The sequence below is a fragment of the Leucopleurus acutus genome (assembly GCF_964270905.1).
Source record: "Leucopleurus acutus genome assembly, chromosome: 1".
Classification (NCBI taxonomy): Eukaryota; Metazoa; Chordata; class Mammalia; order Artiodactyla; family Delphinidae; genus Leucopleurus; species Leucopleurus acutus.
The window spans coordinates 188,972,134-188,994,036 of record NC_139142.1 but is presented as its reverse complement, the minus strand read 5'-3'; the positions used below and the strand labels follow the sequence as shown (position 1 = coordinate 188,994,036).

Sequence of the window (21,903 nt, the reverse complement as noted above, 5' to 3'; positions counted from 1 at the left end):
CTTTCTCCACAGCTGATCTCATTCAGTCCACTGAATTTAAACACTATCTATATGATGATGACTCTCCAATCTGAACTTCTGGCCATAACCTTTTCCTGGAATATGTGGCTCATATATCCCCACCTATACAGTATTTCCACTTGGAAGTCTGATAGGCATCTCAAACTGAACTAGTCCCCAATGAAACTCTTTATTTCTTCCCACCCTAGTCTCTATTTCGTATGTCATCTTACCTATCTCAAAAGACAAATGCCAGCATCCACCAAATTGCCCAAACAAAAATTTAAGAAGTATCCTGGATTCATATAGTTCCCTTTTCCTTCACTTCGAATCCACTAAGTAATCTGTGTCGCGTTGAAATGCTCTTTGCTTTCACTTTGGTGTAGCTGGTTCCTGGTTGTTCAGATCTAAGTTTAACCGTCCCTTTGCCCAAGAAGCCTTTTCTGGCCACTCAGATCAGAGCAACTACTGGCCCTCCAAACTCAATAGATCATTCATCATCAACTGTCTTTTTTGTTTAATTATCAATTCATTTATTTTCCAGCTTAATATGCTAAACTCAGCTCCCTGAGAACTCTGGCTTTGATTAATGCCTGGTTATTGTTCTAACTACTTCCGTGTTTAGACTAGTGCTTGCTGTTCAGATAAATGTGGAAAGTATTCAATAAATTTTTAAGTAAATGAATGAGTGAATGAATGTTTTTATTTTCAATTAAAAAATAAACTTTTGGAGGGTGATGGCTGATGAAACCAAGGTCTCTTCAAAAAGACAAGGTTGTCTAGCATGAAACCAACAAGTAAACTCCTGTTATTCCTATCGATTTTGCTATATTTTCCCTTATAATGTTCGATTCATTTCTTTTGCCGTAGCACTCACCACTGCTAACTTTATTTCCTGCATATCTATTTGCTTAAACTCTATCTCCCCATACTAAACATGTAAGCTCTATGAGGGAAGTGATTTTCTCTCTTTCCTTCACCACTGAATTCACAATCCAGGATAGTAACTTGAACACAGAGATACTAAAAAAATTTTGTTGAATGACTGAAGATAAAAGGTGTGGTTGATTCAGGTCCTCTCAGCTTTCAGTGAAGAAACAAAAGCACTCTTACCTAGAAGTAATGACCACCTGTCCCAAGAAAACACTCTTGATCATGGATCTCATTACATGTTCCTATAACTCAAATTCCTTTAGACCTTGGATAAGCCATTACAAATATTGTGCCTTAGTTTTGGCTTGCTGAAAACTGAGAATTAAAGGAAATAAACAAACCAATTAAAATTATCTTATCTTTCTAGAGGAAGCCCAGCTTGAGAATTCAATAATCACCACCAACTGATTATCATTCAGGGATAAGAAAGCACAAAGGAGAAGGTAAGAAGGATGGAAGAAAACAATCTGAGAGGCAATTTTTGCACTGCTTAGGATAAGACGTCTCTTGTTTTATTGAATTTGTTGATAAAAGCTCTAAAGTCTGGGGAAATGCTTCTGGGCAGCAAAAGCAAAGTTTTGATGCTCATAGGCCTAAGGAGAAATTAATAAAATGCAGTGGGGAAATTAAGTTGAACAAAAGTGCAACGAGCCATAGTTAAACCAATTAATTAATCAGGTTTTGATATGTATATAACTGGGTTGCTGAAGAATTAAAAATAAATCCAAGATTTTAAACCAGTGTTTGGTATGCAACAAAACACCAAATGGTAACAGGCAGAAAATTCGAAGTTTTTCTTCATGGTGTTCTTTGATAAATTCTGTCCTCATTCATATGCATCACCACCTTTCTTTTTTCCATTAATCTTAAAAACAACCTATGCTTTCAGTAATATACAAAAGTCTTATGCTTTGCTTCATTCTCTTCTACATGCTTTTTACGCCAATTTCAAAACCATGCAATTTTCTTGCACCCACAATTATAGAAATATTTATTTTGTCCGTAGTATGTCTACTGTTTCTCAGGAAGCAGTTAAGATTAAGTTGCTTAGCGCACCTGCAGCCTGGTGGGTGTGAGGCATCGAAAAGGCAGGCCAGGAAGCACACAGATCGAGTTTCAATTCCAAACTTATCACTTAAGAGCTCTGAAACCCTGCACAAATAACGGAAGCCTCAGTTTCCTCCTCTGTAAAAATGTTATGTGAATTAAATATTTTTGAAAATTCCTGGAACAATGTCTGGCAGAGAAAACTCTCAATAAAATGGGAGCATTGACGGTATAAAGCGTTTTGCACAACTTGTGGATGTGTTTCAATTGTCAGAATTGCTTGTCTGGAGTTTTAAACATATATTTCCACCAAAAAAATTTTTTTGAAAATAATGAAATGGTTAGTAGAAGGTAGGGTTCTAGACTAGTGTCCCAAACCTTCATTTATAATGACACTGTTTCAGTCGAGATTGTCTGAATAGTACTCTAGCTGGGGTAGCTAACTCGTCCTGGTTTTCCCTCAACTTTCCTGGTTTCAGCTCTGAAAGTCCCTCATGCTGGGAGATCCTTCATTCCCAGACAAGTCAAATCATGATTCCTTCCTTTGGAACCTAGCCATCAGTCATTCACTCGTTCATTTTTCTGCAGTATCAGGTACATTCTTAGGCTGTGGAGATGTAAGGACAATTCACCTTTAATAAACCCAGAGCCTAGCAGAGGAGACAGACAAGTGACAAATGTCCGTAAGCCTCGAGCTAAATGCTAATTATGGAGGTTGGCGCAGGATGCCGAGAACCACAGGGGCTGGGCGCCTCACACAGACTCATGGTTTAGGCAACGTTCTCAGAGGAGATGACCACTGAACTGGAACTTCAATCAGATACGTACCCCAGACCAGGACCTTTTACTTAATTCTTCTGGGCGTTTTTCATGTCTCAGATCAGTGTTACTAAAATATACCTATTAAAATGCCATCTCTTTAGATTCATTTTGGTCATTATCTAAACAGATTTTGACTAACTTCTGGTATGCTTGTAATTTGTGGCATGTCAGCAGTATTTGAATATAAATGACTACAAATCCTTAATTTTATAGCAGTTCTTCCCACTCTGGAGATATAGCCAAGTTAAAAATCTACTTTTAAGAATGGTGATCGCCTGCTTGCTTTTCCATTATTTGAAATTCGTTGCACAAAGGAAATTATTGGAACAACATGTTAAATTGAAAATAAAACAGCGGTTATAGTAAATAATATTGCTCTATCTGAAATACTGTAGTGGTTGTCCCAAAGTTAGCAAGTCACACATGTTTCCCATAGCTTGTTATCAAGGAATTGGCATTCTATTCTTTATACTTCAATAACTTTTAAAGTAGTCCTGAACATGTCCCTATCTTTACAGCAAAGGCTGCAGCAAGATGATAAGACACCGGCTTCTCATACAACAGAAAGCTCTGCTGGAACGTGCACAAACTTGAAGACTCAGTTCTCCTGGAGGAAGAAGCAGATTTTTCAGACTCTGCAGGTGAGAGGGGACTTATTCCCGGACAGGCTGGAAGCTCCATGGTGGGCAGGGACCACATCTATATTAATCACTGCTGCTTTCCCAGCGCTCGGGACATAACTGCTACACAAAATGGTTGAGTAAATAAAACACATTTAAACGTCTTCACTCTGCATTTCCAACAAATGAGCATTCAGTCTCCGAAAAACTCTACGGACTGAAAAAGCCTCTTTGCCATTCATGAAAATCAGCAAACCTCTTTGACACAACCAAGTGATTCAGCTTAAGTTTCAAAGTCAGTTATTTACAACCCAGGCCCAAACCGCACGTTCTATTTATAGAGAGTCCTGTTGGTGTCACTGTATTCCTCAGCCTCAGACTACACCTCTAATCTTGGTTAGTAACCTTTGAGATATTTATAGGAATTTGCTAAGAATGTTAATGTGATTATGCATAAACCATCCTTGTTATTGTGAAGATATGTCATACCATGATTTCTGAAGAATACGGACCAACAGCGGCAATTTATAGATTCATCAATCACAATCATCATCTATCTTAAGCCCCATAGCAATTATAAATATATGTCAGATAATCATCTTATGGACTACAAAGGTTCATGGTCACTTTGAGCAATCAAAGGAAAATACTGCAATTCCCATGTCTGAGCATGTTTTGCATTTTGGTGTTTTGTTTAACACGTGCACATTTGTTCATGTATATCCAGTCAACACACCTGACACATTCAAAATTCAATGCAAGAGTAGAACAAGTCTTCACAAAGTTTAAAAATATTTTGCATTACTGTCTTTTACCTTTGAAGTTTACTACACCAACTGCAGTTGAAGCCAATCTGAGAGGATACACAGGGGCCACAACCATTAAACTGGAGACATGCTAGGAAACAGAAGAGAATGGATGCATCAACACTAATTGGCAGCATGGAGGGAGAGAGAGAAAAAAAAGACTGCTCTGCCAAAATTAACATCACCCGCGTATCCCCATATACACGCAGGATCAAAAGACCCATGCGTAAAAGGATCAGATCATACAAACTGCAAATCATTTTTCCCACCTAGCTATGTTTACATGTTAACTTACTAGGCAATGGGGTCATCTCCACAGCTGAAATATTGGTGATTTTTGACATTTGTAGTTCTACTCGGTGGTATTCATAAATTGTTCTTCTTCGAACATCTGTAAAAACAAAAAACAGCATGGAGACTAGAAAAAAAATCCACTTTCAACATTTTTTCACTTATAAAACAACTGCATTTTAATAATGAATGTAGAATTATAAGCGTTTCACCTGATGGGGTTTTAAAATAAAAATTTAAAATAATCAAACCCTATAAAAAGGTTGATTATCAAAATCTGAAACTCTTGTACCCAGCAGCATTTTCATCAAGGAAGTTAAAAATGTTGATTAGGGTCTGAAATTTCTCACTTCATTAGCAGGGCTCAAACCCACTGTCATTCAGAGTATACTTAAGACATTTTCTTCATAGATTTATAAATTTTGAAAGATTTTGACATATGAAATCAAGAAGGTAAGATGACCCCACTTCTCTGAAGCTAAAACTAAAGTGAGTCCTTTAGGAATGGGTAGCAACTAAAAATTTTTCAGTCTAAGTAAAGCTGGTTTAGCTAGAATAAGAGTCTGATTGCTTTAAAGGTTTAGAATAAGTTTCTTTAATAAACTTGAAGACAGAAATTAAATCATTAAAAAATCAGTATTGCTATTAAATGTACAGTGTCATATCCAAGGAAGGTTAATAATTAGCACTTATATTGCATGCAGGAATTTATAATAATTCATCAGCAAATCCAGTGGTGTTCCTGAGGAATAGGTTAGATAGAGACTTTGACAAGAAATTTAATAAGTAAAAATCAGATAAATACAAGCAAATGTATTTTATGACAAAACAAGATGTTGATGATATATACTTAAAATCTACTTTTGAAAAAAGACCTGAGCCTTATACTATATTAGCTTGCTTGAGTTAGGTAAATGGAAATGGAAAATTGATATTATCGGTATTTTACTTAGCTCTTGGAATGCTTATAACGACAGGAATGCATTTCCTGAATACTGTTATATCTACCAGGAATTATTTGGGAAGCTATAAATTATTTTTAAAATATCATAGTATCCAACTTGGGGAAGTCATATGTCATAGTGGTTCATAATGCATGCATTTGAAAAGTCTGGTTCAAGTCCCAGGCTTGCTACGGTATCTGCATGAACTTTGGCTCTTTTGTTAGCCTTTCTGTGCTTCGCTTTTCTCGCCTATAAAATAGAGATAATAGTACCTCTATCACAGATCTGTTTTGAGAATTAAAATGAGATAGTAAATGAAAGTTGCTTAGAATAATCCCTTTCACATTGTAAGTTCAATAAATGTCAGATATAATTTTTGTCTAACATCAATATGGCAACCATAGATCACACTGGTTATATGCTGCATGTACTGATCTAATTTCTATAGATCTAGGCCCTGAAATCAGGCTTCTAGGAATTTGTTTCCCCTCTTATATTAGGGAAGGTTAAATTTTGATTAAAGGAAATAGACCAACAATGATCTCCTCTAGGACATAAAACAGGAGTGTGGTGCCCAGAAGACAGCAAACTCTCTTTTAGTAACAGTGTTCAGGAAATGTAGATACCTACACATCCAGGAGGAAAGTCAAACATTTACTCACAACCTACACATATCTGTTTCTCTCCACTCATATTCTTTCACCCATTTCTGATTATTCACAATGAAATTCTACTGCAGAAGGGGAAGAGGGGGAGGGGTCCAAAATGAACTCTTCGGAGGCAAGGAATGCTTCTAGAACGCTAGGAATGCTTCACTGAATATATCTTCAGGTTTCTCAGATTGGGAAACACTGATTAAAAATGTTAATCCAATTCACATCTTTTTGGTATAAGCGAAAGATGCATATATAATTTTCAAAGTGCAAACTTTATCCAACATTAGAGAAATTTCATGATATTTAGTAAGGTTTCTTGAGGTACATGAATAATGTCTTTTCTTTTTCCTTTTTCTTTTTTTAACTTTTAAGGCATTTGAAACGATTACTCAGTTTCTGCCTTTGTCTAAAGAGGACACGTGCTTTCCTATGCATTTTGCTAAACAATTTAGGTTTTGGAAATAAATAAATAATATAGACTTGCCATGAGATCACTGTGATGGGGGTTTCTGAGTCTTCTTCATACTAAAGTTTGCACAGTATCATATTAGTAGGTGCTTAAAATACCAGTTTTCTTTTAACTTCATACTACACTTTGAAAAGTTCAAACTATGGACATGACTGTGAAGCCTCTGGGAGTTTAATTATTGATCATGTAAATGGGGTAAAGGGAAGCAGTGACATTTTTGCCATGCTAGTTCTATCACCTGCTCAGATAACTCCAACTATTGGGAGGAGATGAATTTAATAAAACCAAAATTAATGAGAACGTGTTTTGTTTGATGACCTGCCAATTAATGACAGCTTCCAAATGGTCATTTCTGTTGTGTATCATACATCTCCCTGTCAAAAACAAGTAATTAGGAATGTATTTACTGGTAGCTCCTGCCAATACTAGAAGCTTTCATTTGATTCCAGAAATGTATTTAGCCCATGTGTCTTCTTTAGAAAGTTAGCCAAAATAATGGTGAACCAAACATTCCATACCTTAGCTGTGGTGATACAGCTTCAACTGTTTTATTACATCTTTACAAAACCAAGATCAACTATAATAACCATTAGGGGCTTTTAAAATTTTTTAAAAAATGAAATGAAATAAATCTCTGAGCAGCTAACACATAGAGAATAAAATTCAGTAATCAAAATCTTAAGGTGATATGATTCAAAGGGTAACTATTGAATTGCATGGTTTTAGACATTTTAAACAATATCAGCAGGAGGGACAGAGTGATTGTACGGAAACACCAGGAATCCTCTCCAATCAATATCCACTTTAGCTCAAATGAAAACAGTTTAATGAGTACCCTGTGGCATGATTAGCCATGATCCAGTTTACTTGTCTGTCTTGAAAATTAACATTCACACAGAGAATGTATGAGTAATTTCCTCAATTGTCTGATTCTTTATATAAATATTTTAATATTTTGTCTGGATTGTCAAGTAAATGATTAGCTAACATTTCCTTATTTATGTGTTGTCAATGCTTAATGACTGGTCCCAAATGATTATTTCTTATTTTCTTTACTAGTTCCCACTGAGCCCAGCACACAGCACCATTTACTGAGTACTCTTTAATGTAAATAGCATGTATTGCACAACTACAAGTTCATTCCCAGCATAAAGACTCAGGAAAAAAGAGACTCTTGAGAGAAAAAGTGCACTATTGTAGAAGTTATAAGCTTCCCACACGAAAATGCAATGCATTACCAGAATTAGCTAGTTGGAGTTGTGAAATAAAGCATCTACAAATAGAAGATGCTTTTGCCTGAAACATTTAAAAATTCTTGGGACTTCCCTGGCGGTCCAGTTGTTAAGACTCTGCACTTCCACTGCAGGGGGCACAGGTTCGATCCCTGGTCAGGTAACTAAGATCCTATGTGCCGTGTAGTGTGGCAAAAAAAAAAAAAAAAAAAAAAAATTCTCCCTGTAGTTCTATTAAAAAATAATATAATTCAGCATTGGAAAAGGCAACATAAAATTTAGGTGACCATGAGGTGCTAATCTGAACCTCTCATATTTTCCTATCATTATTCTTTTGTGTTCATAGAAATTCTAAAAAAAATTCTCAAATATGTCAAAATTAATCAGTGATTTATAATATCCAGAAAATTCTTAAATTTTTGCTTCTTTTGAAAGATCAAGCAAATAGGGTATGTTAGAAATGTATGTATTAAAGCAATAAAATATCACTTTGCATAATGCTATCTATCTTGGAAGAGTTTTGTGAGAGGATACTTTATGGGGAAAATGTCATGATTTCTATTTCTTCTTCCTTTTGTTCAGCCTCGAGTGAGCTAGTGTGTACTTGACAACAGAAGCACCTAATGGAGCTGTGTGGTAAAGAGAAGCAATTTTATCTTCTGTAAAATGAATAAGTTTGAAGTGTTTTCCATTTTGAGGAACACAAGGTAAGATGACACAATTTCCTGAAGGATTTGTAGAGCGATCCGTCCTTAAATGAATGAAAAGACCCTGATAACTTTGAAAATAACAGGTGAGGCTCAGTTCTTCTGAAAGAGCTTTAATTGGGGGTGTATAAATTGTTAAGAAAAAAAAAGTCATGTTTTTCCAAGACTATTTGTTTCTTCCATAGTTTGTCAACATGTTCTTTTATTTTAGTTGCTAAGTAATTCTAATGGATGTGTCCTACCACTAAATCCAAAATTACAATTTTTTTATGGGCAAAATCAATTAAAGTGAAATGCTTAAATTTGAAAATGTATCACTGAATAATATCGAAAATTCTAAGGCCTTTCAGAAGGCAAAGAAGAAGTAAAAAGTAGGTTAATGTAAATATTATACTTGAAATTTAATGTTCTATTTAAACATGTGCATATGGTCCACTGTCACCCTGTTCAGTATGGTGACCATTGGTCATACATAACTCTTAAAATTAATTGAATCCAATTAAAAATTCAATACCCCAGTTTCACTAGCCACATTTTAAGTGCATAGTAGTCACATGTAGCTAGTAAGTCTGTATTGGACAATTCAGATTTAAAACATTTCATCAGCACAGAAAGTTCTATTGGACAGTACTGGTCTATACTATTATTTTTTTGAGAATTAACGCTTAAGACATTTTGCGTAATAAAAGTGCATCTCTGTTTCTTAAAGTTATTTTTTTCTTTTCAGTCTGTGAACATAATTTTGATCAAGTTCTTTGAGAAACTGCTGACTGGTCTGTAAGCTCATAAAGAGACCGTGTATGGCAAACTATATACAATGTTCCTCAAAGAGTTCCCTAAATCTCTAAGTATTTTTAAAATATGTTTTCTCTCCAAATTAGTTGTCAGTTTTATTTTTGAAAATGCTAATGTTTCTTATTGAGCTGTGAATAATAATAACCAAAAAGCAAAGGCACACTGTAGCGTACACAATGTCAATAAATTTAAAACAGAAGATGCTGATGAGAAAGGGATTGGTGTTAAGAAAGAACCAGATGATGCATGCTGGTGAGAAGAAAAAAGTGGAGTATTCTAAGGGATTCAGAAATTGCCATTATCATAACTTGTAGTAGAACCATTTCAAGTTAGGTCAGCTGCTTTCCAGATTAGTTTCTAGTACAAGAATTCTGTGTGTGTGTGTTAAAGTAACTTTCATATTACTGAAATGACATAGACTTAAGTTTCCAAATAAACAGACCATGGAGGCATGAATGGATTTTCTGGGTTTCTTGCTGGAAATGTTATGCTCATTAAGCTCAGAGAGTGGAGAAAAAGGTGAGGGATGATGGGGAAGGTCAGCACTGTGGAGATTAAGATCAAAATTCAAAACGTTAAACGGGAGGAGAGAGAAACAAACAAGTAGAACAGTACTAGAGAGCACTGTAGGTTTACCCAGGAAGGCCTCTGCACACTGCAGAAAAAAATATGGACGGTCATGAGCTGAGGCTGAGAATTACTTAGCAGAGCTACTTAACCAGAAATTATGGCAATTCCACATGACCTATGAATATACGACAATGTTAGAACTTTCTGGTAATCAAAAGAATATTAGAGCGACAATGAAATATCACGTTCTGCTTATCAAATTTGAGAAGTTTAAAAAATGATACTAGTGTCTGAGAGCATTTGGGGAAATGGGATATCTGATATGATGCTGGTGGGGGAGTAGATTGGTACAACCCTTACAGAAAGCAATCTGTCAAAATACATAAAAATTCATTAACATTCCATGGTTACATATTCATTTTTTATGGATTAGATATGAGTAAAACTTCAAAAGCAAGGATGTTTAGCACTGCTGTTTTACTGACAATTAATATGAAAAGCATGACAAACCAGTGCTGAAAACAGATTATACAAATTATGAAACAAAGGAATTTGTTGCAGCTATTAACAACCACGTTTACACAGGTATTTAGCAGTGTAAGAAAAACGTGTTGTATATATTATAAGAAAAACAGGTGGCAAAAACATGTATAGGATAATGCCAATTTTCTTACCCTGTGTGTGTGTTTATGTGTGTATACACTATAAACAAAAGATTGGATGCAGAGATATGAAAACATTGATTGTTATCTCTCTGTAGTAGGTTTACAGGCAATTTAATTTCCTTCTTTGAGTTTTCTATTATTTTGCCAATTCCTCTGAATTAATATGGACTATGCTTATAATAATTTTTATACTCGTATTTCTGTAATGAATAAACAAGGTCATTGTATGTAGACCTGTTTTTCACATCTGTACCTGTGGAGATTGAATTGGACGATCTCTATACTTTTTTTTTTTGTTTCTAAAGTTCTACAAAATAGTTTATGAAAAACAGAAAGTGATGCAGAGATATATATACACATGGACAGACAGACACAACAATATGTTAAGAAACAAATGCTGTCATCGTCAGAAAGAATGAGTTTCAGAGAGTGTCAAGGTGTCCTTGAGTGGAAATCCCCTGTGGCCTCACTCTCATGGGCACTGGGCCTGGGTGTGGACACCTCAGTCAGCATCACTGTCTTTTTAAAGTAACAATGTAGATGCCGATGGATATGCAATACAAGTAAATATAAATACAGTGTTACTTTGTGCCAGGTACCACATGCTATACACATATTGTATCTTAGGTACTAAGATGGTCATTTTGCATATAAAGAAAGTTATAGAAATTAAATAATATGTTCAAGGTCTCATGACCAGTATTCACATTACAATTTCCCTTATACATTCTGGACTTTTAACTAGTTTTTCTTTTTCTTTTTTTAATATAAGGGTTAATTTCACCATAGACATTTTTCATTTTTTTGAAGGAGCAAAGGAATCCCCTTGTAACTTCAGAACTATTTACTGATTTACTAACAATGCCTAAATTCCCTTTGATATTTTAAACTATCAGATCACCTAATCTTTTTTGAAAGGTAAAGGCTATTTTAATAAACTATGCCTGAAAGTTACATGGAAAACATTTGGAAGCCTTTAAAAACTGGAAAACAATTTTTTTGTTGTTGATGTTATGATGGCGGGGAGGAATCTTCGTAATAAACAAATTCACTTTGCCTTAAAGCTTTTTGAATGCTCTACCAAACCTTCACCAAATCTGATAAGAATGGTATACTATTGTGGTCCCACTGGGAAAAATTACTCTCAACGTTGTGGCTCACTTTCCCATGTTGTCATGGCTAGATTAAGCAAAGGATCTAGGTTCTATAACCCATGTAACCAAAATGATTTAAAGAACAGAAAATTGATCTTATGAGAACAAGGTCCTGTGTAATAATGCACCTTGGAATACAGAAGAAAGCAAGCCGCCCATTACTCAGGATAATGATCAGTTTTTCCCTAAATTCACTCAGGAGAAGAAAAAGGGGTAACAGAGATGAAAGATTTAAATTCCCTATGAGGATGGCTCCTAATAATGAAGGTTATTAAATAGGGGAACAGAATCTAGAAAAGGACTTAAATATTTATCTAAATTCTAATTGTACAAGTAAGTAACATACTGATCTCTAGGAATCATCTGATTTCTCAGGAAAAAATGATACTTGTATAACTTGTATTACGATATTCTTGGGTTAGCCTAATGTCTGAAGAAAACAAGTATGCTTTTTTGTTTTCCAGCTGAGAATACAATGCAGCCATGCAACCATATCTTTATTCCTATTATACAGAACCTCCTGTAACAGATACTGTTACACCTGATAAATGTGGGAACAGATTTTTAAGGAGATTAAAATTTTTCTCTTCCCCCAAAGATTTTTAAGTAGAACACATCAATTCCAGTGTTCTTGCTGAAATACAGTCTCATCGAATGGCAGGGATGAGTAGATTAGAAACTCAGGACTTCCGTTCCTTCCTAGCAAATTTTCTCAAGGTGACAGACAGTGAGGTCAACAGGAAATGTAAATGTCACTCCAGCACATAGCCTGCCTGAGAGAAGCTTCTCCCTGAACTCAAAGCTTGAGTACTTTCTTTAGATTAATGCTGACTCCCAAACTTTAGACATAATCTGTTCTCAAAATTCATATTAATTTTGCCAATTTATTCAATGAAATTTATATTTGAGAAGGATATTTTCCCCTCTAAACATAATGGTCACCCTGTTACAATATAACAAGGGGTGCAAAATTGCATTTTGGGACCCTGAAGTCCGAGTACAATTTTATCATGTCTCAGTTCTGACACAACACTTGAATATTACAATACATTTGTAAAAAATTTTTTTTGCACGTTGGTGGGTCTTTTTCTCTAAACAATAATATATCAGCACTTCAATGTGGACCAAGATGCCTTCTGAGGAAGCTGCAAATAAAATTCTTTCTGGGATGAAAGAAGCCACAAATAAACTAAAACTAGCGATTCTTTCACTTGTGCAGTAATTGACTCAGGTCATGCTTGACTAACTCCTCTGAAAGGAAGAATGTGAGAACATTCCTCCTCACACAGAAGTCAACTTGGCCTCTCCCAGGGTTCAGCCTCTTGACTAAGAGTTCTGTCAGGATGTCTTTATGTTGCCTGCACATAAGGATATATCTCTGCTTTGTTCACAGTACAGGTTTGTTTCTGGAAAATCTGCCTTGATTTAACAGGTGGCTGGAATATTACCTCCCGCAAATTCTCAGCTAATAAGGAGAAACAGCCACGGAAGATTCACGGTCTTCACCAAGCAGAACTGCCACATATGAATGTCATTCTAAACCGTAATTGTAAGATAACCCCTATAATGTTTCCAGCCAATCCTCTGCTCTGAAAAGTCTGATTTCCACGTCATTTACTTTCTATATTTGAGGTGACATAAACAGAATTAGTTCAAGTCAAGACCAAACAGCATATGCATGTGATAAAATAAGTCTACCACTATAATGAAATAAAGAATTTTGCTCAAGAACTTTGAGCAAAAGGGAAAGGAATGATCTAATCTTGAGATGCATCATAACCTCTTGCTTTACATAAGTACATCTGGGACACAAACAGTCACCTTTGGTACTAACATACCCAAGCAACCCTCAGGGCTGTTCTTGAACTAGAAGGAGGTTTTAAAAAACAGAAGCTTTCAAAAGAGGGCTACTTACATGATCAGAACTACTACAAACAGCAGTTACCATTTGGATTTCTACTACGATGAACAGATGCCCAAAGTAACATATATGTTTTTCTTCTACAAATGTAAACTAGATTAGATATAGGCAAAAATGATTTAAACAAAGAGAATAAAATATATTGTGTGGTAGGTATGGCTCCATCAAGATTTTTTTAACCTCAGTTTATACGTTTTGAAAATCTTCCTTCAGGCTCTCAAACAGTTCTATACAAACATGTTAAACATGAAACGGTACAAGGCTGATCTTTTGCTGATAAATTTATTTAAATGAAATAAACAATCATACACCTACCAATCAAATGATCTGTCACTCTTTTATGTTCCTCTTCCTATTAATAAAAGAAATATATCTGCACAACCAAGTTAACTATTCCAAAGAATCCAAATTCTCTTGGTTTGGCTATTTAACTTCTCTTCACCTAAATTATTAGTCCAACACTAACAGAGAGATAGCAAATGCCAAAAAGACTTACAAGCCAAACAATATAATTAACAAGCAGCAATTAGCTAAGTGATTCGATTGTTCAAAGAGTCACATCTGCCCTAGATCAATCTCCTTTAAATTTACCCCACAGCAGGCTCAGACTCTGCCATTACCCTTCTTCTACATACTGGGAATTTGTTGGATCCTGTGGACAACGACAAATGCATCTGACAGCCCCACTTTCACTGGGTGATTGGTCGAACTTATCTGTGTGACCAAGACAGGAATCTGGAAAAGAAAAAGCAGATTGCTGTGAGTTAGATTTGAATTTCATTTGGGGTAGGTGTGGGGAATGCGACCATCTTTTTTAATGGATAAAATTTGATTATGGAGATGAAGGAAGAGAGAGAGCAGGAAACATTAGAGAAGAAAAACATACAATATCTAAAAATAACATCTGTTTAGTGCTATTCGATGGGTTAAAGTGACAAGACAGTTCCTGGTCCTACAGACAGGGCTACTTGATGATGAAAGTAACAGATTCTCAGAAAATCTAACTGATGCTGAATACTGAAAATTTCTCACACATACAAGCACACCATGAATGCACGTAGTGCGGACTATCATTACAGAGATAGAGATTCTTTTTGTACCATTTGTTTCCCCCAAAGACTCTATTATATATTAATTTTCATAGTTTTAAAAAATCCTTCTTTACAAGTGGCCTTATAGATATAAAACCTAGAGAAAGATAATACGTGCATTCCTAAACATATATAAATATATATGTGACAATATCATCATTGATTAATATATAGCGATATCTGGCAATTGCTTCTTAATGGATGAACTTCACTATTCTGGTTAAAACTCATATGGAAAACTTATGAATTATTATGGGTCAGTTCAAGGTCATATTTCCTAAATTTAAACCTCAATAGAGCCCAAATCTGCATATTATAGACATTTGTAATGTGTACAGTTTAAAAAAATTAGGACACACTGAGACTATATTAAACATGATACAACAGTTATAAATGAGACAAACTCTTGGAGCCGTTTTTTCTAGATTTAGAAAAGAATCATTGGAGATATGATTACTATCTTTACTACCAGTTTTATAGAAATGAAAATGGGAATGAAAACATCTTCAATACATAAAGGGACAAGAAACAATATGGAAGGATAAATGCACGAACAAGTCTTTTAAGTAGAATAAGCAGATTGTGGGCCATCTGTGGGTAATTCATTAAAGATCATATTAGATCAGACATGGTTGTATAAGCCATAATAAACAGCGTGGCAATAAAAAAGAACGAAAATAGGGGACTTCCCTGGTGTTGCAGTGGTTAAGAATCTGCCTGCCAATGCAGGGGACACAGGTTCGATCCCTCGCCCAGGAAGATCCCACATGTTGCAGAGCAACTAAGCCCATGTGCCACAACCCCTGAGCCTGCACTCTAGAGCCTGCAAGCCACAACTACTGAGCCCACGCGCCACAACTACTGAAGCCTGCGTGCCTACAGCCCATGCTCCGCAACAAGAGAAGCCACCGCAATGAGAAGCCCGTGCACCGCAACAAAGAGTAGTCCCCACTCTCCGCAACTAGAGAAAGCCTGGGCGCACCAACAAAGACCCAATGCAGTCAAAAATAAATAAATAAAATAAGTAAATTTAAAAAAAAGAAGGAAAATAACTTGGAGAGAAGATGTAATAAGGACTGTACTTCTTATTTTTGCCCCTGACATCATGAAGTTGTAAAAAGTGTTATTTTGTTGAAACTAAGAGGAAATTTTAATGTTTCTGAAATTTGTGGAATTATCTCAAAATAGTAAATGGAAGATATTTTCCTTTTATGTACTAATCAGTCCTCTCTTGAACAACGTTGTAGTATTGCCAGTTTTATATCAGTGTGTCCAGTTCTTAACCACCATTAAGAAGTACTCTGATATTTGGACAACAGAAACAAACAAAATCAAACCAAGATTTTTGTCCCTAAAAGTTCATTTACTAAATGAAACTCTGATATAATTTATTTATGGTAATTGCTAAGCCATACTCAGTATCAATGTATGTAATCCCTTTTCTTAGGGTACATTATATTATTACCCAGTTTATACTCCATGTTGAAGAATGCTAATATAAGTGCAATTTATATTTAAGACAGACTTACAGTGAAAGAAGAAAAGGCAAAGGGATAGAAAGCCACAGAAAAAATTTCCAATTCAAGTTATTTTTGTATATCCTAATAAGACAAGCTCATAATTTTTAAACAGCATCATTAATAGATGCCTGCTTAGGAGTAAGTATGAAAGCTTTGCTACTGGATTTGTTACTTGCTTTCATTCTTACAACATCTATGACTGCAGTTTTCCTCTGCAAGGTATGAAATATTTTACCAGATAATTCTGTGGTAATTAATTGTACTTCTTCTTTCGCATACTCAAAGCAGAGCTTGAGTTTATATTGTTATCAACTGGAAAATTCTATTATATTGTTATGAATATTACATTATCATATGAGAGCTTGTTTTTCAGGTCACATGTCTTGGATCTGCAGACATCCTAGCTTCTCTTCTCTTCACATTATCTACCCCATCTCTTCTATCTCTCTTTATCTCTTCCCTTATCTAGCCATCTTTCATTTTTATTTTGTTTTCTCCATCTCTTTCTTTCTTTTCACTCCCTTCCTTTATATTTTATCTCTTAAGTCAAACTCTCTCCTCCTGTGCATTTGATCTGTGGTACACTGACTGCACTAACGGCCTCAGTCCATGGCCTCTTTTCTGCCGTCTCACTTGGTGGACCTCTGCCATTCTGCCTCTGCCTCAGTAATATGGCAAAAGAAGACAACAGCAAACTTGAAGCAGAAGAGAGGCTTGAAAAGGTGCCTGTACATTTCCACCTCCTTTCTGGGACTTCTGCCACTGCCATGAGAATATACCCTGCTGAAGATCTATGAGAGACACGTGGAGGCATGTTTTCTTTCTAGCAGAGGTCATCCTTGAACAACTAGCCCCTAGCCAATCCACCAGCTAACAACTGACACATGAGTGAGCCCAGCTGAGATCAGCAGAGTCTTATACCTTGTGAGAAATAAGAAATAGAGTTGTTTAGGCCACTACATTTTTGGGGTGATTTGTTACACAGCAATACTAACCAATGCATTCTCTACTAAAGCTCTAATAGCCAATACAAACTTCTCTGGGTGTCTCTATAGAAAATGAAGTAGCATTCTTCCTCCTAGGTTTCTGGGAATCAGATAAATATCTCTTTAGGTACAATTAAACTTGAAATATTGGAAAAGTCCATTAAAAAGATGCATTTTCTGCATCTTTTTTTTCACTCTTCTGTATCTTTTTATTTTCTAGTTTATTCTTTTCCCTGTGGATTCCAAAAATGAAGACCAAGGTGTATAATTTACCCAGATTTAGCTTCATTTAACTTAAGGTAAATCCATGCAAAATCAAAATGTGTAACCTAACAATGTAGAGAGTTTTTTGTCCACTGAAAATAATCCTATCGTAAATTGGCCAACCCTCTAGGAAGACAGTAGATGACCTGTAAGGACTCTTTCAAACCTCAAATTCAACGATTTAATTCTACTGAATGATCTAGACTTTCCCAAGCTTCACCAAGTACATTGTTAATAATGATCCAAAAAAATTATAAGGGTGAATTCATTCATAATATTTATCATTTATAATATTTATTTATAATAATATTCATTTATATTATTCTATATATATGTATTATTGAATATATTGAATATATATATTGAATTATTGAATATATATTATTCAATATAAATATATTTGAATATATTATTCAAATAATATTTATTTATAATAATATTCATTTATAATATTTATATTAGTTGAACATTTTCTCTGCATTATTGTAGGCACTGGAATTACAGGAGAAAACAAAAAAGCCCCTGCTCTCATAGAGCTTACATTCTAGAGAGTAGAGACTGACATGAAGACAAGTGAACATAAAAAATACAGTATGCCAGGAGGTGGTAAGTGCCAAGGAGGAAATGAAAACATGGGGAAGATACAGTGAGGGATGGGGGCCTCTTTAAGAGAAGGAGTCACAGAAGATTTCTGTGATAATGTGACTTTTCTGTAGTAGGAGAACCTGCCATATGGAGATTTGGGGAACAGCTCTGTAGAGAGACCAGTACATGCAAAGGCCTTGTTTGAATTGCTTTTGCTGTCTTTTAGGAAATAAAAGGTTATCACTGGAGCAGAGGGAGTAAATAAGAGTGCTGAAGGAGATGGGATGCAGTGACGACAGATCAGAGGGAGCATGTATTCCCTGCAAGCCACGGCAATGACTCTGGATTTTATTCCAAGTTGTATGGGGAAGGGTTAGACCGTCTTGAACAGAGGAAGGACATTCTCTTACATCTGAAAAAGATCATACTAACTGATGTGTAATCTGGACTGGAGGGGGAAAAGAGAGACAGAGAAACTAGTTAGAAGGGTATCACCATTTTGCAGATGTGGAATGGGTGGCTTGGAGTACACTAGATAAGTGATAAGAGCTGGAGCGACAGGAAGATGATTCTGGACGAATATGCCATGGATTTAAGGAGAGTGAGAAAAAGAAGAGAGTCAACAGTGTCACCAAGACTTTTGGTCTTAACAGCAAGAAAAATGGAGTTGAGCTTTTCATCGGAGCCAGCATGCTGTTGCACACCTTCAGGGTTCATTTCCATTGCCGGCTATGAGGATGGTGTGTACTGAAGCATCCAGAGATGGAGGAGACTAGGGCAGGAAGCAGTGGAAAAGGATGATGGCAATACCACTGGCCTCAAATGCTTGTCTTCCAAATTTTATAGAGTTCATGAATAAAAGCATAGAATTTCTAAAACTCTGGTATTTTATCCTGATTAAATATTAACATGAAAATGTACAAGAAGCTTTTGATTCCCTACATTTTCCTAGAAGCCACCCAAACCTTTGATAAAATGATTACATATCAGGTTTAGAAAACAAAACACTATGGCCAATTGAATTAAATGCTTAATTTGGTAAAAGATTAACGAGGCAAAGTCCAGGCTTTCTCTTAGATTTCTTTCAAGAACATGTCTGCCTCTCTCCACCTGATACTGTCCTATCTTTTTCACTTTGCCTTCTTGGACTGTTATCTTTTTACCTCAAAACCTCAAAGGCGTGGGGTTGTTCAGCGTAAGGATGGTTCATCCACTCACACTTACTGCAGCCAAGTAATTGGGCTGTGTGAGCTCTCTGTGAGCCAGACTGCAGGTTCCCACGACAGTTTAGAATGAGAGGCCGTTTGTTAGGCTGAATCAGGAGCACTGCTAAAACCACATTTAACATGAACTATTTTTTGACTAACATCAACAAAGCAATTGTGTGTATGTATATAAATAAACTATCTAGAATTAGAGCCAAAAGTGTGCAAGAAAGGATCTGTCATAGTGTCACAGTCCCCTGGTCTACAGAGGACTCTGTATTGGATAAGTACCCAAGTCAGAGAAGCAGGGACGAAGGATGATGCCCAAAGTACAAAAACGCTGCTTATGGAAGCTATCCTTTATCCTATCTACAAATTTATATTCATCCTTAAAATGTCTCCTAAGTTAGTTCCTGGGGATGTCAGGAAGCCAATCTGAAATAATACAAACTCTGAACTACACAAGCTTTAAAAAGAAATGTAGTTCATTATTTTCAAATGCCTATAATACTTGCCTTTTTATAATTAAAGCAAAGCTAAATCTTCACTCGGCCTCTGTATGATTTGTAATGAATCATAAATTTCTGAGAATGAGTTTTACAATTAGATTCATTCCACAGGATAGATATAGAACAGGAGCATTAACGCCAGTTAAAATATGCTTCCATTTCAGCTTACATAAGCATTTATAAACTCTTTTCTTTAAGGTGTTTTAATTTTCCTTCCATTTCACAAGACACAGATAAGTTTGTTATTTAAGTAAGTATAATTTTTTTCTATAAATGATACAGTAAGCAAATGAAGTATGGCGACAGAAAAGAGTTGGAATAACTAGACAAAATTAACGTAGGAAATGATATTAGGAGTCAGTAAAGGTAGGGCAGAGCATGCTCGCGAATCAGCAATGTGATGTCTAATAGCTTAATATATATACATTAAAAAAACCCCAAAGCTTAAAATTTTAACCATTCTTACCTTCACTTAACCCTTAAGTTCCTACCTTATCTCCCTTAAACGTCTGATCAGGCTTCTCCTTACTCAGTAGGGCGTCCAGTTTTAAAAAGTCATGCTCAAAGCAATGCATAAAGCCCTGAGTATTAGTTGTCTGAAAACTACATTTGAATAGAAGGGCTTTCAGTTAAATGTGACATTATAAAAACATCCATTTGCTTTCCTGAATATCGTTAACATTTCACACGATTATTTGAATCCCTTTCTAGCTTTTAGATTCTGAACTCTTTTCATATGCTAGGTATCCAGCAATGCACTTACTTGATGGCATGAAAGCAAAGGCGAGCCATACGTTAAAGATACAATCTAACATTCCTCTTACCCCCATCTCCACAATCGTACCCCATAGAAAATCTGGAAGGAGACAACAGCATGAAGTTGGTAAGTAAAAATAGCTCCCTCTTTTAATATAGGGACTGCCCAGTACTGAACTGACAAACTAGAGTGGGAGCATCATATAAAAGAATATAGTGAGGCAGGAGCCCCCTGAAGAAGCGGGTGCAACGTGGCTCAAGACAGTCAAAACCATAATGGGGACTTTATCTGGGACTATGGCTACAAAAGGGAACTTGCCTAAACACGGCTGGGAAAAGGAACGGGATTAGGAAACTGCACCCTGGGTTTGGGGAGACATGGGGAAAGTACGAGGCCTTTTGCCTTAGGGATAAATTAACTCTTTGATCCTGGAATCCTCAGAGCAGGGACTGGATATGGTCTATACCGGCAGGAGCACCATGTAGAACAAACCGCTCCACGTCACCACAAAGCTTAAATGGAAGTGGGGCTTGGAAGAAGAAAACGTACCCAGGAAGATCAAATACCTTGTCCAAGGACAACATAACCCGCTAGGGGCAGGGCCAGCATTAGAACAAGATTTCTGTTTCTACAATTATTTCTTCTAGATTATTGATCTTGCTTCCTTGCTACTTTATTTATTTATTTTCACTCACAACATTATAAAGGGAGAACGGGTTCAATTTGTCATTTTCTTACACTATGGGAAATAAAAGAAAATTAAAATGTTGGGAGCTTTAATATGTGAGATAACAAAAAAGTACAAATGCAAATGAATTAGATCCTAAATAAAGCCATGTAGATACAACTTTATACTTTATGTACTTAAAATACAGGGAAGTGCTAAGATATAAAATCATCTGTGTCTACATTTTTTTGGAATTCTTCCTTTTTTTTAAATTTTATTGAAGTGTAGTTGATTCACAATGCCATGCTGATCCCGGCTGTACAGCAAAGTGATTCCGTTACACACACATATATTCTTTCTCACACTCCCCTCCATCACAGCCTATCACAGGATACTGAATATAGCTCTCTGCGCCACACAGTAGGATCTTGTTGTTTATCCATTCTATACATAATAGTTCAGATCTGCTAATCCCAAACTCCCAATCTTTCCCTCCCCCACACACCCTCCCCCTTGGCAACCACAAGTCTGTTCTCTATGTCTGTGAGTCTGTTTCTGATTTGTTGATAAGTTCATTTGTGTCATATTTTAAATTCCACATGTAAGTGATATCATATGGTATTTGTCTTTCTCTGTCTGACTTACTTTACTTAGTATGATAATCTCTAGTTGCATCCATGTTGCTGC

At 35.9% G+C, this 21,903-nt stretch overlaps 1 protein-coding gene across 2 annotated transcripts in view; it reads right to left on the bottom strand.

The window, feature by feature from the left end:
* PLXDC2 (plexin domain containing 2) overlaps positions 1-21,903 on the bottom strand; it is a 409,444-nt gene that overhangs the window by 97,740 nt on the left and 289,801 nt on the right. For both annotated transcript variants that reach the window (XM_082854939.1, XM_082854938.1), the window contains exons 8-10: positions 14,268-14,367; positions 4,524-4,619; positions 4,238-4,319 (exon numbers count right to left, since the gene is read on the bottom strand). In XM_082854939.1, coding sequence (XP_082711065.1) covers positions 4,238-4,319; positions 4,524-4,619; positions 14,268-14,367 — 278 coding nt within the window. The remainder of the gene's footprint in view (positions 1-4,237; positions 4,320-4,523; positions 4,620-14,267; positions 14,368-21,903) is intronic.